This window comes from Taudactylus pleione, unplaced genomic scaffold, assembly GCF_031769625.1.
Source record: "Taudactylus pleione unplaced genomic scaffold, aTauple2 ptg000010l, whole genome shotgun sequence".
Lineage (NCBI taxonomy): Eukaryota > Metazoa > Chordata > Amphibia > Anura > Myobatrachidae > Taudactylus > Taudactylus pleione.
This window is the reverse complement of record NW_028284413.1, coordinates 7,162,354-7,181,159: the sequence shown is the minus strand read 5'-3', so window position 1 is coordinate 7,181,159 and position 18,806 is coordinate 7,162,354. Positions and strand designations below refer to the sequence as shown.

General features: G+C 42.5%; 1 protein-coding gene across 1 annotated transcript in view; it reads left to right on the top strand.

Annotated features, from left to right (window-relative positions):
- Positions 1-18,806, top strand: part of LOC148542667 (receptor-type tyrosine-protein phosphatase eta-like) — a 190,887-nt gene that overhangs the window by 91,200 nt on the left and 80,881 nt on the right. Inside the window, exon 4 of the mRNA XM_088467628.1 lies at positions 5,610-5,864. Coding sequence (XP_088323754.1) covers positions 5,610-5,864 — 255 coding nt within the window. The remainder of the gene's footprint in view (positions 1-5,609; positions 5,865-18,806) is intronic.

The following is an 18,806-nucleotide window of genomic DNA, read 5'->3' as shown; positions in this document are numbered from 1 at the left end:
AGCCAGCTGGCCCTTTACCTATGACACAGGCGCACGCTTGGCGCTACTTTGTTGATGCACGTGCGGCTAATGCGCACACAATTCACAAACACAAAAAATAATATTTTTTAAATTTTTTGGAGTGCACTTTGGGGGTTACAGCACCCTTTAAAAGACAAGCCAGCCAGCCCTTTACTTATGGGACACAGGTGCACGCTTGGCGCTGCTCCTTTGTTGATGCACGTGCAGCCACAGTGCACACAATTCACAAACACAGAAAATATTTTTTTATTTGGTTTGGAGTGCACTTTGGGAGTTACAGCACCCTTTAATGGTCAAACCAGATGGCCCTTTACTTATGACCCAGGCGCATGCTTGGCGCTACTTTGTAGATGCACGTGCGGCTACTGCGCACACAATTCACAAACACAAAAAATATATTTATTTTTTTGCACTTGGGGGGAGCACCCCTGATGGACAGAGCACCCCCTGGACAACACTACAGCACCCCTTTAGTACTGGGCACTGCACAGGACTTTGGAGTGGACACAGCCCCTATGGACAACTGACTGCCCAACACAGTGCAGCCAGCCCCTATGGACTTTGGAGGAGTAGACACAGCCCCTATGGACAACAGCAGCACAGAACAACACAGCCAGCCCCTATGGACTTTGGAGGAGTGGATACAACCCCTATGGGCAACAGCAGCACAGCACAACACAGCCAGCTCCTATGGAATTTGGAGGAGTGGACACAGCCCCTATGGACAACAGCAGCACAGTACAACACAGCCAGCCCCTATGGACTTTGGAGGAATGGACACAGCCCTTATGGACAACAAAAGCACAGCACAGCACAACACTACACTGCACTACACTACACTACACAGCCCAGCCAGCCCTAACTCCCACCCTCCCTCTTCACTGTCCACAGCCAAGTGAGAAAATGGCACTGATGCGGTTACCTTATGTAGGATACAAAACCCACGAGACCCGGAAGGCGGGATGATGACGTTTTGCCTCGATTTCAGATCTGAGTCAGGCGGGAAAAGTCGAGCCTGACTCGGATCGGCCTCGGATCGGGGGGGCTCGGGGGGTTCGGATTTCAAAAATCTGAACCCGCTCACCCCTAATACATAGACATATCTGTAATGGTGGCAGGGTGTGCAGTGCAAGTTTGCATCTGGGTCCAGGGGGTCCTACACTGTACGGCATGTATTCATAGATTTTATGACTGTTTATGTTTTAAAATCAAGCTGCAGAGATGATCCCCCCTGTTGGAGGTTTATTATCTATAGATACTACATATATAAGGGATAGTAAATGGGGTCAGGGTGAAATATTTGTACCAAATTGTAAAAATGCTTAATTGAATATAGTGATAGTGGCAAAGAGTCAAATCTCAAATCTTGATTGAATTATCACAAATTATGTTAAAAATCATACAGTATGGGGGCTTAATCAGTGAAGAATTAAACAGCCCCTTTATATCCATTCAGAAAAAGAAGATGGGTTTAGGCCTGTAGAAATTGGATATTATTATTCCTCCATGGGGTGATACAATTGAGTTAAATCCTAGGCTATAGGCATTACCCGTTCACTTCCAACTAAACAGATGGCAAAATGGTAGGTACACAAGCATTTCTAAATTGCATTAATATTGATATTTACCTAGGTTTTTGTGGATTTGAATGCAGTAGGATGCACTGAGTGAGATTAGCCTACCTCTAATGTTCAAGAACATTGGGCACCTCATGTCATCCATCCTGAACTGGTTCCATAATACATATTCATGGAGATTCTTGATTTTCTTGCAGCCCATACACGTTTAGTAGTGAGTACTGTTGTTGATGAAGTTTGAAGGTGTTTACCTATGATCATAAGGGGAGGTATCTGAAAATTTAGATGCTGTGTGGTGGTATATTCATTTTTAAAATGGTTATTCTACCTACTCAGGATATTAAGGGGTCTATTTACTAAGCAGTGTTATGAGACAGAGTTAAAAGTGATAAGTCTGTGATAAGGTGCGAGCCAATCAGCTCCCAACTGCCATCTCACAGGTTGTGTTTGAAAAATGACAGTTGGGAGCTGATTAGCTGGCACCTTATCACAGACTTATCACTTTTCACTCTGTCTCCTAACACTGCTTAGTAAATAGACCCCTTAGACTTCTGTCTTTAATTTATGACAAACGTCCTAAACAAACAAATGTAATATTTGTGCAGCAGGTTGCACTGAGTGAGTTTCACACTATATGGTTTGAGAAAGTTGACATCCCCAAGTCCCCCCTCTTGAATGGGTTTTTATAAAATGTATAGATGTGTATTCAATGTTATCTTGTGGACCATATAAATTTAGTAACAAATTGTTCAAGGAGTTTGTATGTGTTAACTGAGATAATAAGCGGAGGTGTTTGCAATAGGTAGAGCAGGCGTGCTAGTATATTCATTTTTAAAGTAGTAGTTCTCCCTGCCCAAGATATTTAGACTAATATCATTTATTTATGATAGAACTAAATAAATATATTTAATACAGGCTACTATATGATTGAAAGAGAAGCTGTGATCCATAACTAGGTTTTAGTAGCTATTGCTTTCAAGAAAGTTTCTTGAATTGCCCCATAGATAAATTAGTTTAGAACTGTCCTCATTCGTTATATAAGGGTTTATAAAGCTTACTAATGTTGAATGTTGTATATATTGTCCTGGTGCACAAATGTTTTAAAGAATCATTGCATATTGAAATGAACCGTTGCATGATTGCATTGTTTTATTAGTTGTTTTGCTGTGCACAGCATTTGCATTGCATTTAATAAATGTTTATGTTGTAAAATACCCCACAGTAATATTTTTATTTTGACTAGCGCCAGGACAATATATACAATATGTGAATTATTTATCTATACCAAAATAGAGGGAATCCGTGTTAAAACCTTGTCCAACAGGCAGCTTGCAAAATAAAGGAGCAGCGCTGGTTCCTAACATTCTCAATTAGGTTGATTGTTTTTACTTACTAATTTTGAATTAGTTTTTTAAACTTCATAAAATGTCTTTCTATCTGTGAATCCTTAAGTGATTGTTCATGTTATAAAATCAAGCAGTTGTACAGTAAATACTTATATGCCATTTATTAAGTATTAGATTGTAGATGTGAAATTTCAACTACAGACGCTTGTCCTGGTCTGTGCTGGAGTAGTAGCCATGGCAGAGTGGATGGAGATAGAAAATGGATGTATTAGTATTGATGTCAATCCAGGTACGGGGGCTGCTTTTGCAATACAAAATGGAGGAACCATGTCAGATATCTCCAATATCCACTGTCACTACTTTATATATTTGGGGACAGTTAATTTTATATACATGTTCAAACTTTTTCTAGAACATACTGTATGTCTGCAACTGATACTAATGAAAAATAATAAACATATTGTTTTCATATAAAATACCATCTTGTCTATAACAGTCTTTATGGTATAATTTCCTGAGAGTTTTTCTTTTAGTTATCACTTTGATTTGTATAGTTAATGGTTGTTAAATCTACATCTTTTAGATAAAGCAAGTTTAGATATTTTAATCCTGTATACTATACTTTTACTAATACTTACGTTCCAACAATGTTGTTGCAGTCAGTGACCAAAGTAGGAATATATAAATTTGAATATAATGGCCAGGCACCACCTTAGGCCCCCAGTAGCTTTCAGGATTTTGATAATATGAGATTAATCCTGGGTTCCTGGCAGGTACAGGTCAATCTCTTTAGAATTTTATTTATCTATATGTGGCTTTTCTACAATGGGGAACCTTTGAAGAAAGTGTTCCTCCATGGGCAAATGATGAATTCAGTCAGTATTCACTATTCATGTAGGAGATCACATGGTCTGGTAGATGTCTGTTTGCATAGAAATATTATCATGTCATCATCATATAGCAGAGGTATCACCATATAATACAGAGTAATAGATTTTTTGGTGCAGAACAAAATGTGGTACCATTTGTATCAGTAATGTTTCTTAAAATTGATGCCTTAATGAAGATTAGTGTCCCTAAGCCTTTTCCTTCAAAATCTGCCAGTCCTGTGGGCCTGATTCAGAGCCGAACGCTACTTGCAGACGGTCGTTCTGAAAAAGGGGCCGGATATTTAATTTAAGCGCTCGCTCATTGCGGTCTGTTGACGCCTCTATGTCTGAACGAGCGAAAAAAACATGCATTTGCTATTTTGAAAAAAACGCCCCCCGGCCGCTCGCACCATACGTCATGTCCGCTATTTATTAGATTAATCGAGTACATCGTACAGCATGTGAACTGCTCGCTATTCTTGTGTTAGCATTTTCCTACCGCAATCATGCGAGCAGTTCAGGCTAAAAGACAACCAAGTGACGTGGTCAGTGACGCTGCTTTGTTAATTATGCATGCCCTTAAAACGCCCATTATGACCGTTTGGCACGCCTGCGTTCAGATCTCCACTCCCCGTTTTCAAGCACCTTCCCCTGTTACCACCCACAAACGCCTCATCCTGTCACTCAAATTAGCAGGCATTCGCTATTTTGCGAGCACACGAATTCCGGCCGCACTGACTGGTTCGCGCATGCATATTACAACCAATATGCATGCGCAGATGTACGAACATCGCTCGGAGCGAGCGAGCGGCCACTTATGAGCGGCTCTGAATCAGGCCCTGTGTCTCTCCAGTACTCCCCATTGTCGATCCAGCTCCAGCCAGCCCCAATCTGTCTCTCCAAACATTTTGTCTTTCAAGCCCCCCCATTTCTGTCCAGCTCCTGCCCTCTTCTGTCTCTCCCGCTGCAGCCCCCCATGTCACTGCAACTTCCATGTCTTTCCAGCAAATCCCTCCAGTGTCTCTCCAGCTATAGCTATCCCACTTCTGTCTCCCAAGCCACAGTGTCACTCTATCCCCACTGTCTCTCTAGCTGCAGCCCCAGTGATTAACCAGACCCCTAGATACTCTCCAGCTGCAGCCTACCAGGGTCTCTCCAGAGCCCCAGTGTCTCTCTATCTCCCCTATGTCTCTCCAGCAAAGCCCTTCATTGTCTCTGTAGCCAAAGTTAGCCCTCTTCTGTCCTCCAGGCCCCCATTATTTAACCAGCTGCAGCTTCAAGTGTCTCTCCAGCTCCCTTCTATCTCTCTAGATCCAGCCAGCCTCTTTTGTCTCTCCAGCCCTAGTGTCTCTCCAGCTCCAGCCCATAGACATTAATCTTCCACTGCATCTTCTGTCTGCTGCTCATTTTCTCTGAGCTGTGGCTCCTCTCCTTAATGATAAGGCCCAGCATGCTCTCATGACATCATGCACACTGCTTTACATAAACATAAAAACTATTGAACCACACACTGTTGCAGGAAACTTCATAGGCTGCTGGCTCCCCAGATCTTCCAGTACATGCCTGTGCCCTGCTGATCCATGCAGAAGCATAGGCAACAGTGCCTTGGAGTGGCAGCTGGAAATTGTGGTATGTCATTCCACTATATACCACCCTATCTTGAGCATGGGAACCACTGGCTCACAGCAATATATATAATCACTTATTCAAAATCAATATGTATTGCTTCGGGACCTGACTGACATATATTTTAAAATGTACTTTTTTGATGTATAAATTTAATTTTGTAATTACAGAACCTCTTGTGGTTGGGGATATCCAGATTGGGAATGTATCCATTAACACTGTAGATCTCAGCTGGCTTCCCCCACATTGCAATTACAGCCACTATCTTATTGAAGTGACAGGAGATATATTCATATCTATGACAACAATTTTACAATCGCTGTCCATCCAAGGACTGACACCTGGAAACCAATATGCAATCAGGATCAGTGCTGTTAGTGGACCAAATGTGCAAAGTGATGCCACCGAAAGGTCACGTACAACAAGTAAGTATCATCATTTTGTACATTCTATCCATATTTTGCTTTAACCAACAATGTGTATCACATACACATAATATATATATATATATATATATATATATTAATTATGATTTGCTGGATCTTTAGCTGCTTATGGTATGTTCAATTTGTTTTTGAAATTGTTGTATGTATATTTTCCACATTCAAAAATAAAGAGAATATATAAATAAACAAATAAGCTAATAAACATATATTCATGTACTCTTACAGAAATCCAGCAAGGGCATGATGGTAACTTTTTTGCTGTGTAGTTTATTTGCTTCACTTTGCGGGAGATTTTTCAAAGCTTGCAGAGAGATAAAGTGGAGAGAGATAAAGTACTAATCAATCAGCTTCTAACTATTATTTTACAGGCTTTGCTAGAAAAATGATAGTAAGGAGCAGATTGGTTGGCACTTTATCTCTCTCCACTTTATCACTCTGCAAGCTTTGATATATCTCCCCCTAAGATTACTAGGCTAATTCCAAGTTGCCTGCTAGTTCATTTTTTGGACAGGCCTTGTGATTTGTCACACTGCTCATTCTCCGCAGATGAGCTTAAGCATTGTGCATCTATGAGTGATTCAAAGTTGTGCACATCTCATCTGCATCTAGGCTGAGTGGGTGTAACTGTGCTGCAAATAGTAATTTTCATATATAGAAGGATATGTTTGGGGTCACTCATGCGCTTGTAGGCGATTTTGTGTTGAAAATACATGAATTTAGATCTCTAAATTATATAGGGCTGGTGCAAATGCATGCTGATAATATTGATCACTACTTTTACAAATAGATGAATAGGACGGTGCTCTGCATACTGGAAAAGTTCCACCTTTATTTCTTGGTACGCAGTGGGGCCGGCTTGTGGGAAATTCTGAATCAGGCTTTAGGTCTGCTACAAAGTTGATGACTGTATATCACACCAGTGTACTAGATGTGTATAACAGGCTTGCCTACCCTCTCAATTTGGCCGGGAGTCTCACGATTTTTGGGTGCTGCTCCCGGCCACCCGGGAAGGCAGGCAAGCCTCCCGCAAGCCGCCATCCCTCCCTACCCCCAAGCAGAGTTACTAGGGAAACCCCCCACAGCGGGGAGGCCCGGTGACGTGATTCGCGCTGAATCACGTCATCGTGGCCCTGCCCCCTGCTTTACAATGCCATTTACTTTGGCATTGTGATGAGGTGGCGGAGCCGAGATGAAATGATCTTGCGGCCACACCCCCGGTCCGCACTGGCCATGCCCCGCAACAGCATTATTGTGCGGCCACGCCCCACCCCCTTAATCTGACATTCAGCCCCCTCCCGGAAGGAGGGAGCTGAAAGTCGGCAAGTATGGTGTATAAGTTAAATGCTTGATGTTTTCTTAAAGGTAATAATATTGTTGGAGGATACATTGTTTTAAAAATTATTATACAGTAGGATATATTTTTTTGTTTAGTTTACCCAACATGGCAGTAGTATTTACTGTATAAGAATACATCCTGGAAACATCAGTTAAGTATACTGTATCTTTGTATTCTGAAGGAGGTATAGAAATCAGTCAGAGCCAAAGCTGAGGACACGACACAAACAGCAAATTATGGCCCTCATTCAGAGCCGGACGCTCTGAGCAGAGCGCACGCTCTGAATGAGGGCCGTCCTCCATAATTATGGAGCATCCTCCTGGACGCTCGTATAGCTGTGGGTCACCACCCACAGCCTATACGAGCATGCAGGTTGATGGCCGCGATGGTCTTGACCATCGCGACCATCGCCACTGTGAGCCGGAGCCTGCGGTTGAGTTTCTCAACCGCAAGGCCCGGAGTGATTTTGGCTCTATCAGAGCCAAAATCACTCCCACTGACATCACTAGTGATGTCAGTGGGCCGGCTTCTGACGGTAGGTGTTCCCTTGGGAACGCTCCCCATCTGGGAGGCATGCCCCCGGCACGCCCACCAAAGGTGGCGTGCTGTCAATCAACATCGACAGCACGCCCCCTTTGATCAGACACAACGAGCGAAGGAAAGTCCTTCGCTCATAGCGTCTGGTGCATGCGCACGACGGAGCTCCCTCCATCGTGCGCATGCGCAGTGCACACCATCGACCCACTAGCGAGCGGACAGCCGCTTGCGAGTGGGTCTGAATCAGGCCCTATGTTAGGTATAGAAGTGGAAAAACAAAAACAAAACAAGGAATAGTAATACTAAATATAGAGGAAATGGTTCTTGTGGAGGTCAACAAGCAAATTACATTAATACTTATTTTAGCTTATAATACGGATGTGTCCTCACTTGTCTTTGATGCAGTCATGCCAAACAGCCCCTATTGGCGTGCCTGGTCCAGTGAGACTCTGCTTACACTGGGCATCTTTTTTGCAGAAAGTACCTTTAAATCACAATGTAATGTGACTAGAATGCACCAGGAGACTGTGCTTATTAATGTAATATGACACTTGTATATCTGTGTGTGACTGGGTCTTGCAATCAGCATGCAAAGTGCTACGATGCAGCAGCGTCAGAGAGAGATTGAGAGAGAGAGAAAATGTCAGTTTAAAAAATATAGGACATCTAAGAAACATTGCCACACAGCAGCGCAGACCGGATGTCAGTTTAGTAAACAATGAAATTAACAATAAAAATAACAGTCAGAAATGCTTCAAATTGCACATAATGCAAAGAAAAGAGATGCAAGATGGAATTGTCCTTGGGCCTTCCCACCCACCCTTTGTTAAAGAGGACATGCACAGTTTAACAAACCAATCACTTCAGCGATAGGATTTGGCACAAAAAAAGCTAGCAATGGGTAGCTGACATTGCTGGCAATGATCTCTACATGCAAACTAGCTCTATGGAGGCATGATGTCATCACTATTTTCTTCCTCATCCTCATCAGTGTGTACTTCATCTTCATACAATTTTAATGAATCCCCACTGGAATCCACCATTACAGGAGCTTCTGTACTTTGACATAATTACCAGTAAAGGTCTTCCTCATGGAATTTGTAGTTCATTTTGAAGAACATTATCTTTTCCACATTTTCAGGAAGAAGCCTCTTACGGCAATCACTGACAAAGTTCCCTGCTGTGTACTGGAGAAAGGGCAGTTCAAGTACAGCAAAGCCAGTTTGTACAAGGGCCTCCAAATTGCCTTTTTTTCCTGCCAGTAGTGAAATGGACTGTCTGACATGCCTAGAAGGATGATATAATTAAAATCATCCTCAACCATTATTTGAATTTTGAATGGTGACCATTTCAGATGGAGTCGCGGTAGTGGTGTCACTACTTTTAGGCAATTCTTTTAGATTTGACCAGGTGTCAAAATATTGTGTTGACTTATTTGCATCACCAGTTTGTTTCTTAGGAAAGCTGAGTGTTTTCCTTGTAGCTGTAGTTGCTGGAGAAACTAAAGGAAGAGACATTGCCATGTCACATTCCTGTCAGAATGCGGCCTGGGATCAGCCTTTACTCACCGCTGTACTGGTATCTCTAGGCTCCAAGACATGCAGATGCCAGTTGTACTGGTGGGTTAGGGCTGAGGAATCTACCCAGGGTCCGCTAGGACTTTCTTGCATGCCTCCTGACTCCTGTGTTAGCAGGCATGGGCACAGCCATGTTGGTTCATCTCACCTGATCAGTCTCCTCCAATGTCAGCCCGGCAGTCTCTTAGCTGATCCCATGATCCAAGATGCTGTATTACTTTCCTCTGTGTTCCTGGTTACCTGTGCTTTCCTTGAGACCTCTGTGTATTCAATCCTGTGTTCACTACAAGTTTGTCCTGTTTGTCTCAAGTTGCACCACTGTGCATTCAGTCCATGTGTTCAGTACAAGTTACAAGTTCATCCTGCATGTCTAAAAGTTGCACCATTGTGCATTTAGTTTCTGTGTTCAGTACAAGTTACAAGTTCATCCTGTGTGTCTCAAGTTGCATCTCTGTGTACTTTTCCGAAGTCATCTGCCGGCGCATCCAGAGCCACACCTTTGTAAACAAAATACACATTCCTGTGTACAAATTCTCAAGTCATCTGCCAGTGCGTCTGGAGTCGCACCTTTGTGTACAAATTACACATCCCTGTGTACACATTCCCAAGTCATCTGCCAGTGAGTCCCAAGTCGCATCCCAGTGTATTCATTCCCTGTCTCAGTTCAAGCCATTAATTTGTGCTACTCCCAGTGTTCCCTGTTAGTTGTCTTTGGTATATTATTCAGGTTTTATGTCACTCCCAGGTACCTGTTGAGAGGGCGGCAACCTGCTCATTTGGTGTAGCGGAAACCAAATCCAAATCGGAGGGGTCACTGGGGAAAACCACCAAGTGAGTTAGATTCCATGCCTCTGTACAGGTCTAGCCAAACCTGGGTTTGGCTGCAAATAGGAGACTTAGGGCCTGATTCAGACCCACTCGCGAGCGGCTGTCCGCTCGCAAGTGGGTCGATGTTCTGGACTGAGCATGCGCACGACGGAGGGAGCTCCGTCGTGCGCATGCGCCAGACGCGACGAGCGAAGTAAAGTCCTTCGCTCGTTGTGTCCAATCAAAGGGGGCGTGCTGTCAATGTTGATTTACAGCACGCCCCCTTTGGTAGGCGTGCCGGGGGCGTGCCTCCCTGACGGGGGCGTTCCCACGGGAACGCCTCCCATCAAAAGCCGGCCCACTGACATCACTAGTGATGTCAGTGGGAGTGATTTTGGCTCTGATAGAGCCAAAATCACACCGGAGCTTGCGGTTGAAAACCTTAACCGCAGGCTCCGGCTCGCAATTTCGATGGTCGCGATGGTCACGACCATCGCGGCCTTCACAATGCACGCTCGTATAGCCTGTGGGTGGTGACCCACAGCAATACGAGCGTCCAGGAGGGCGCTCCATTTTCATGGAGCCCGGCCCTCATTCAGAGCGTGCGCTCTGCTCAGAGCGTACGGCTCTGAATGAGGGCCTTAGTCTGTCACCCCCATCATTTCTCTACCACTATCCTAAACCCCCCAGTTCTTAACCTCATCAGGGGTAGTCTTTGTACCCGGTTGTGACAATGCCACTTAAGCTGACAACTTACTTGCAGATTTTTTTCCACTGGAAAGAAAGTCACAAGGTTCAAATTACACCTAGGATCAAGCATGGTTGCCAAAATATATTGATCCAATTTTAAGATGCTGACAACCCTTGAATTATGTGATCATCCTTACTATAAATAATCCATGTCGGCATAAACTAGGTTGACTACAGATTGTGGTGATTAACTATAATGATATTAACCTGAGATTGGACTTATACGCAATCTATTTCAGTATAAAGCCCTTATATTTGAATATTACATCGGGCATACAAGATCCCCTATTAGATTCATTTATTCACCACTTGATAATTTTGCGATTATCTTTGTATGATTAGTCTTATTGTGAAGTGACATATATTGGGACATGTAATATAACATGTTACGTGATCTGATACTAATGTGATTGATGGATTTAGTGATGAAACAATCATACCTTAGATCAATAATACCTTAGATCAATAATCTATATTATAATAGATCATTACTGATATTTACAACACCCCAATAATTTTACAGCACATTGGGGATAGAGCATTCACTTTGTGACGGAGTCTTGATTTGTGAAGTTATTAAAACTATCTATTAGGAGCATTAATTAGACTGTGAGCGGACACATTTTAATTTTATATATATGTTAGTTTTGTTTCACATTAGAAGCACCTTAACACTTGGCACTTTATATTTTGCTAATATTTTAATAGATTCAATAAAAGTTAATTTTTAAGATTTATCACATTGGGCCACCAGTTATGAGAATTCATAGCAACTTGTTTCCATAATTAATAATCCGTGAACACTTTTTCTTTGTCTTTAGTGTATGTATTCTTTTGTTCCTGGGTGCACCCCCTCTAAGCTATAACTAATTATAACCATAGTAATATGATATAGGGGAAGGACATTATATCATTACATAGGTCAGTGTGGACAACCCTTTAGCTTTGCAGCCTCTGGTGAAGTGAATAAAGTACTTTATCAACAAGTCAGATACTTAGCAGAATCGCTTCATTTCAGCTCCTCCTTCAGTTTCTTGAGCTGCTTTCCAAAACTCTTATTAGAGGAATCACGTGACTCAAGCTGGCAGTGTCTGAACTCTCTTCACAGGTGACAACTTTGAAAGGTTTCAGCACCTTGCACAACACAGAAAGTATTCTCCACTGTGCTGGAGTAAGGTAAAATCTCCCTATGTCATGTAGTTTGCAATTACATAGATGTAATGCTCTCACAATATTTGTGACAGTGTCAGCAATCACAAATCCCAAGGAGAGTACAAGTGAATCAAAGACTTCCAAGAGTTTTTCTAAAAGGTTAACACTGGTATGCCTCTTTGTGAAGCTGGTGATACAGAGAGTAGCATGCCTCTTAATGAACTGGCATTTGTTAGATGCTGGTGCTGCTGTTTGTGCTGCTGAAGGCAATATATCCACCCTGTTTTGCTTGTCCACATATCTGTATTTAAGTTGACAGTGGGTACAATGGCATTTTAGAGGCCACTAATTAAGTTATTTTATTGTCCATGTATAGACAGGGAATTGCTTTTCTAGTGAAGTGGAATCTAGATGGGATTTGGTAGCAGGGACACAGGACCAACATTAATTGTCTAAAACCCACTGCATTAATGGCAGATATTGAATGCAGATCTAATATCAGCTTAGCTGTTATGGCATCAGTGATTCGATGTACAACTGAGTGACAGCTGTTCTACTTGCTTCCTCTATCAAAGGATTGTTTAACAGTAAGTTGTTTTTTAAACTACTACTAGTAGTAGTCTTCTAAATTCCCTTCTGGGATAAAGATCCACCCCCAGCAGCAGGCCTAGCACTCAAGTATTCTTCTGAGGAATCTTGGATAAGGGCGGATTTAGTTAGCCTTATCAAATTGGATGCAGGACTACTTCCAATCTTAATAAGGACATTGATGATGAAAGTGTTGGTGGTGGAGATTGCAGGTGCTTGGATATAGCAGAGAAAAGGGAGCTAGCTGATGCTGGACTGCTTGGTGTTACTTTTTTAGCATAAGTTTCTTATTTTGACAAAAACTTTTCATGCACATGCTACAATTGACGTAACATGGAGAAGGCTTTACCAACACTACAGATGGGAAGACATATGTTGTCCTGATTTGGGTAAAAATAATTTTATAAATAAGTGGTGGATTTTTTTCAACTTATGCCCAGGCATTACAATGGCCTTCTTTTTATCAATGACAAGAACTGCTTCCACTGGTGCTTCACTTACACAAACAACATCCTTATCATCATCAACATTCACATTAGCACCTGCATCAGCTACACAAATATCCCCCTCATCCTGTTGCACTTCCAACATAGCATCCTCAATATCTAGGTCAGCAACTTTTTTAGAAATGAAAAAGCAGCCCATATCAACCAATTAGAGTCTAGTTATCATCTTCTAGAAGGGGCTTGTTAAATGTTATGTAGAATCCATTAGTTGCTATGGGCAACATCTCCACTTCGAAAAACTCTCACTTTAGTAAATATACCCCTTAAACCCTCCTTAGGGATTTGTGACATTTCTGAACCCACAGATTGTTCTACTGCCTTAGTGGTTTCTTTCAGCACTGATTTTATGGTTGTAATTATTTTGACACCTCTTCTGCACTCTGGGTGAAAAGGGCTTGCATCATTATGAGAGGCTTAATAAGATATCTCACTGACAGTTACAGAACCACCACTCATAAATAAAGGCCAAGGCCTGAGCCTTTCCTTGCCACTGCATTTGGTGAATGATATGTTGCAATTTTATGTTTTCCTGCAATAAACTTTCTTTTTATTAGAGGTGTTTTTTTCTTTACCACTGTAAAATATAATTTTTTTATTTCAGATGCCCTGACTTAAACCCTCTATGCCCTTGGGCATCTGCATTAGTAGATGATGTTGAAGGACTAATATTGTCCTGACTGATGGTAGCAGCTGCAGTGCTAGTATTTGGTTGATCCTGCTCTTCTCTAAATTGATCATCCTAATCTATATCGATAAACAAGCACAAGTTGTACAAAAACAACTAAAGTGTAAAAGTATTATTTTTTACTTTATCTTTTTTCAAAAATCATCACTCACTGCAAAGTCATAGTACTAATGTGAATTTTGAATACTGTAGGCTTCGGCCAATGGAGCCACAGAATCACAGTACTTATGTGAACACAGTGGGGCAAAGCCTGCAGAGTCACAGTACTAATATAAACACTGTGGGGTACGGCTTGTGGAGTCACAGTACTTATGTGAAATTGTGAACACAATGGGGTACAGCCTTTGGAGTCAGACTCACAGTACTTATGCAAACACAGTGGGATATGGCCTGCAGAGTCATAGTACTTATGTGATCATAGTGGGGTACAGCACACACAAGTTGTACAAAAAAACAATTTTTTTTTGACTTTTTAAAAACTTTTTTTTAACTTATTTTTACTTTTTTTTGCAAACATCAACAGCACTGGAGTGGATGGACACTGGAGAAATAGGTCAGCTTAGCACCGGAGTGGATGGATACTGGACAGATAGGCAGAGCCAGCCCTAGGCATAGGCATTCTAAGCAAATGCCTAGGGCTCCGATCAGGCAGCAGTGCACAGTGGTCAGGTAACAGCATGGATGGATTTGTGCCACCAGAATATCGAGAGTATAGGGTATATGTCGTGATCAGCACGTGGCTGTGAATGGGGCCCGGGGCTGCATGGACTTATAATGGTGCTTTCCAGTGTCTGGTGGCTCCCCTGGGACTGCCCACCATGTGATGCTGATCAGCTGCAGGCAGCCCTGAGCTCAGGCTGAGCTGTCCTTTCCCTGCTGCACCACGCCCCCCTGGTTCTCTCCCCAACCTGGCTTTGATTTCTACCTGACACTGGCTGCAGAGGCACGGAACTGGGGAGGAAAGGGACTGGCTGGCGGCTCCCACATATTTGGTAAGGGTTCAATTTACTGAGTTTATAATCCTTTCTTTGTTTATATAAAATTGTTTAACAACCTGGAAGAGAAGGGGAGGGGCGGGGCATGTGTAATGCAGGAGCTGTGCAGACTCTTTTGACAGTGTGCTGCCTCTGCCTCCTTCATAGTGCCCCCTCCCCTGTACAAGCCATGGATGTACCTGCTTCTCAGTTTGCAGAGAAATTTAGCAACAGGTAACTGGAGGTTATGTGTGTGTGATGTGTGATACTTGTGTGTGATCTGTGATGTATGTGTGTGTGATGTGTGCTACTTGTGTGTGATATGTGTTATATGTGTGTGTGATGTGTGTGTGATGTGTGCTACATATGTGTGTGGCTGTGTGTGTGTGATGTATGTCTGTATGTATGTGTATATGTGTGTGATGTATGTGTGTGTGTGATGTATGTATGTGTGTGTGATGTATGCTACTTCTGTGTGATGTATGTGTGTGTGTTTGTGTGATGTATGTATGTATGATGTATTTCTGTATTATGTATGTGTGTGATGTGTGCTACTTCTGTGTGATGTGTGTGATGTCTGTATGTGTGTGTGTGATGTATGTGTGTGTGATGTACAGGGCCAGCAACAGAAATCTTGGGGCCTGGTACACTTGGATTTCTGGGGCCCCCAACCCTCCGCCCTCCTGTTGCCCCCTCCTTGATCTGTCCTCCAAACAAACATGCCAGGTACACACACACACACACACACACACACAATTACTGTACTACAGATTGATAAATGCACAAACACACACACACATGCATGCATACATATTCACATATATACATACATATGTGGTACCCCCACTTAAAAAAAATGATAAAAAATATGTATATATATATATATATATATATATATATACAGTCAGGTCCATAAATATTGGGACATTGACAGAATTTTCAGATTTTGGCCTCTATTCACCACCACAATGGTTTTGAAATGAAACAAACAAGATGTGCTTTAACTGCAGACTTTCAGATTTAATTTGAGGGTAATTACATCCAAATTGGGTGACCTGTATAGGAATTACAACGGTTTCAATATGTGCCTCCCACTTTTTAAGGGGCCAAAAGTAATGGGACTATCAACTCAGAAGCTATTTCATGGACAGGTGTGGGCTATTCCCTCGTTATTTCATTATCAATTAAGCAGGTAAAAGGTCTGGAGTTAATTCTAGGTGTGACATTTGCATTTGGAATCAGTTGATGTCGACTCTCAATATGAGGTCCAAAGAGCTGTCACTATCAGTGAAGCAAGCCATCATTAGGCTGAAAAATCAAAACAAACCCATCAGAGAGATAGCAAAACCATTAGGTGTGGCCAAATCAACTGTTTGGAACATTCTTAAAAAGAAAGAACGCACTGGAGAGCTCAGCAACACCAAAAGACCCGGAAGACCACAGAAAACAACTGTGGAGGATGACAGAAGAATTATTTCCCTGGTGAAGAAAAACCCCTTCACAACAGTTGGCCAAATCAAGAACACTCTCCAGGAGGTAGATGTATATGTGTCAAAGTCAACAATCAAGAGAAGACTTCACAAGAGTGAATATAGAGGGTTCACCACAAGATGCAAACCATTGGTGAGCCACAAAAACAGGAAGACCAGATTAGAGTTTGCCAAACAACATCTAAAAAAGCCATTACAGTTCTGGAACAACATCCTATGGACAGAGGAGACAAAGATCAACTTGTACCAGAGTGATGGGAAGAGAAGAGTATGGAGAAGGAAAGGAACTGCTCATGATCCAAAACATACCACCTCCTTAGTGAAGCATAGTGGTGGTAGTGTCATGGCGTGGGCATGTATGGCTGCCAATGGAACTGATTCCCTTGTATTTATTGATGATGTGACTGCTGACAAAAGCAGCAGAATGAATTCTGAAGTGTTTCGGGCAATATTATATGCTCATATTCAGTCAAATGCTTCAGAACTCATTGGACGGTGCTTCACAGTGCAGATGGACAATGACCCGAAGCATACTGCAAAAGCAACCAAAGAGTTTTTTAAGGCTAAAAAGTGGAATGTTATGCAATGGCCAAGTCAATCCCCTGACCTGAATCCGATTGAGCATGCATTTCACTTGTTGAAGACAAAACTGAAGGGAAAATGCCCCAAGAACAAGCAGGAATTGAAGACATTTGCAGTAGAGGCCTGGCAGAGCATCACCAGGGATGAAACCCAGCGTCTGGTGATGTCTATGCGTTCCAGACTTCAGGCTGTAATTGCCTGCAAAGGATTTGCAACAAAGTATTAAAAAGTGAAAGTTAGATTTAGGATTGTTTAGATTGTGCCATTACTTTTGGCCCCTTAAAAAGTGGGAGGCACATATAGAAATGGTTGTAATTCCTACACCGTTCACCTGATTTGGATGTAATTACCCTCAAATTAAATCTGAAAGTCTTCAGTTAAAGCACATCTTGTTTGTTTCATTTCAAAGCCATTGTGGTGGTGAATAGAGGTCAAAATATGAAAATTCTGTCAATGTCCCAATATTTATGGACCTGACTGTATATATTATATAGTACTGGCCTCCACAGGTGTGGTATAATGTAATACACAGCCCTATAATAGCAGGGCTGATGTACTTTGGGTGACCCTTCTCTTTCCCTGTGGCTTTTAAGCCTGCACATCACAGGAAGATTTCATAGCAGGCTTAAAATGGACCCTTTCGATTGGTTGCCCTGAGTTGTGGGGGAGAGGGCCCATACTAGGTTTATACTAGGGCCCCTGACCAATTATATAGGATAATATAAAAGGGCCCCACTGACGGACTGCGGGGTGGTGTGCATGTGCCTACAGAATAAATTATTGTACCGCTGGAGCCTGGAAGGAGCAGGATGTGCTGCCAGGCCCTGCGTTGAGGAGAGCATTGGTGGGTGAAAATCCCAGCAGTGCCCTTTGCAGCCTGCGCAGGGAGTCACTCACCTGGTCCCGGTATGGAGGCTACTGCTGCAGCCAGATCAAATGTTCCTCACTTGTGAGTGCTGCTGCCAGGATGTGGTGAGAGAAGAGGACCTGCCTACTGAAATGCCACTGGGAAACACTGGGAGAGCTTGAGGACCCACATAGGACCGTTGCGCTGCCTGCCAGAGAGAGGAGAAGAGTCCAGGACCTGTAGATGCCATCAACAGGTCCGCTGAAGAGGACATCCCTTACTACTCCCTGTGAAGAGGAGCCATGTCAGCCTGTGAGGAAGACCCCGCTACTGCCGTTGCTTGCTGCACTGCCGGACTTTAAGACCCGGTGGAGGAGATGACCCGGCACCCGAGGACCCCGGAGGAGGATGGCTGCCCTTAGGATTGACTGACTGAAAAGTTTCAGTAGGTGCTGCAGCCCCATTTCTTTTGTCCCAAATCCTCGGGGCCCCTCTGATCCATGGGGCCTGGTTTGTGCATCCCCTTTGTCCCCCCCTGTCACCGGGCCTGGTGATGTATGTATATGTGTGTTTTATGTATGTATGTGTGTGTTAATTGGTAAACTTCTGGAACATTTTGTGCTCTAATATTTAAATGCATGCAAACAAATGGGGTTACTTTCATTGTTTACATTCTGTGGTAACTTTATTAGAATACCAACTGATTTAGAGTAACTTTGTCAAGACTCATTCATTTTATACCCTTATTTTATCCTGTAAATTCAACAAATTATACTGAAAATAAGTTATCTATAACTGTTAAATCTACAGCTATTTTTAAATTGCTTTAATAGTTCTACAATGTAAAATATATATAGAATTTGTTTAAAAAACAAAACAAAAAAAAACCTATGCATTACTAAATAAGGTTGATCTTTGTATACTCATCACTCCAAACCAGCTACATCAACAGAAATTGCTGACCTCCCCCATCCTGAATATCTCTAAAGGTGGGATGTAATAAGCATCGCTTATGCGATGTGGTATATCCCCGTGACTTCGAGTACATACTGCGGTTCTTTACCACAGTATGTAATAAGAATTTTGCAAA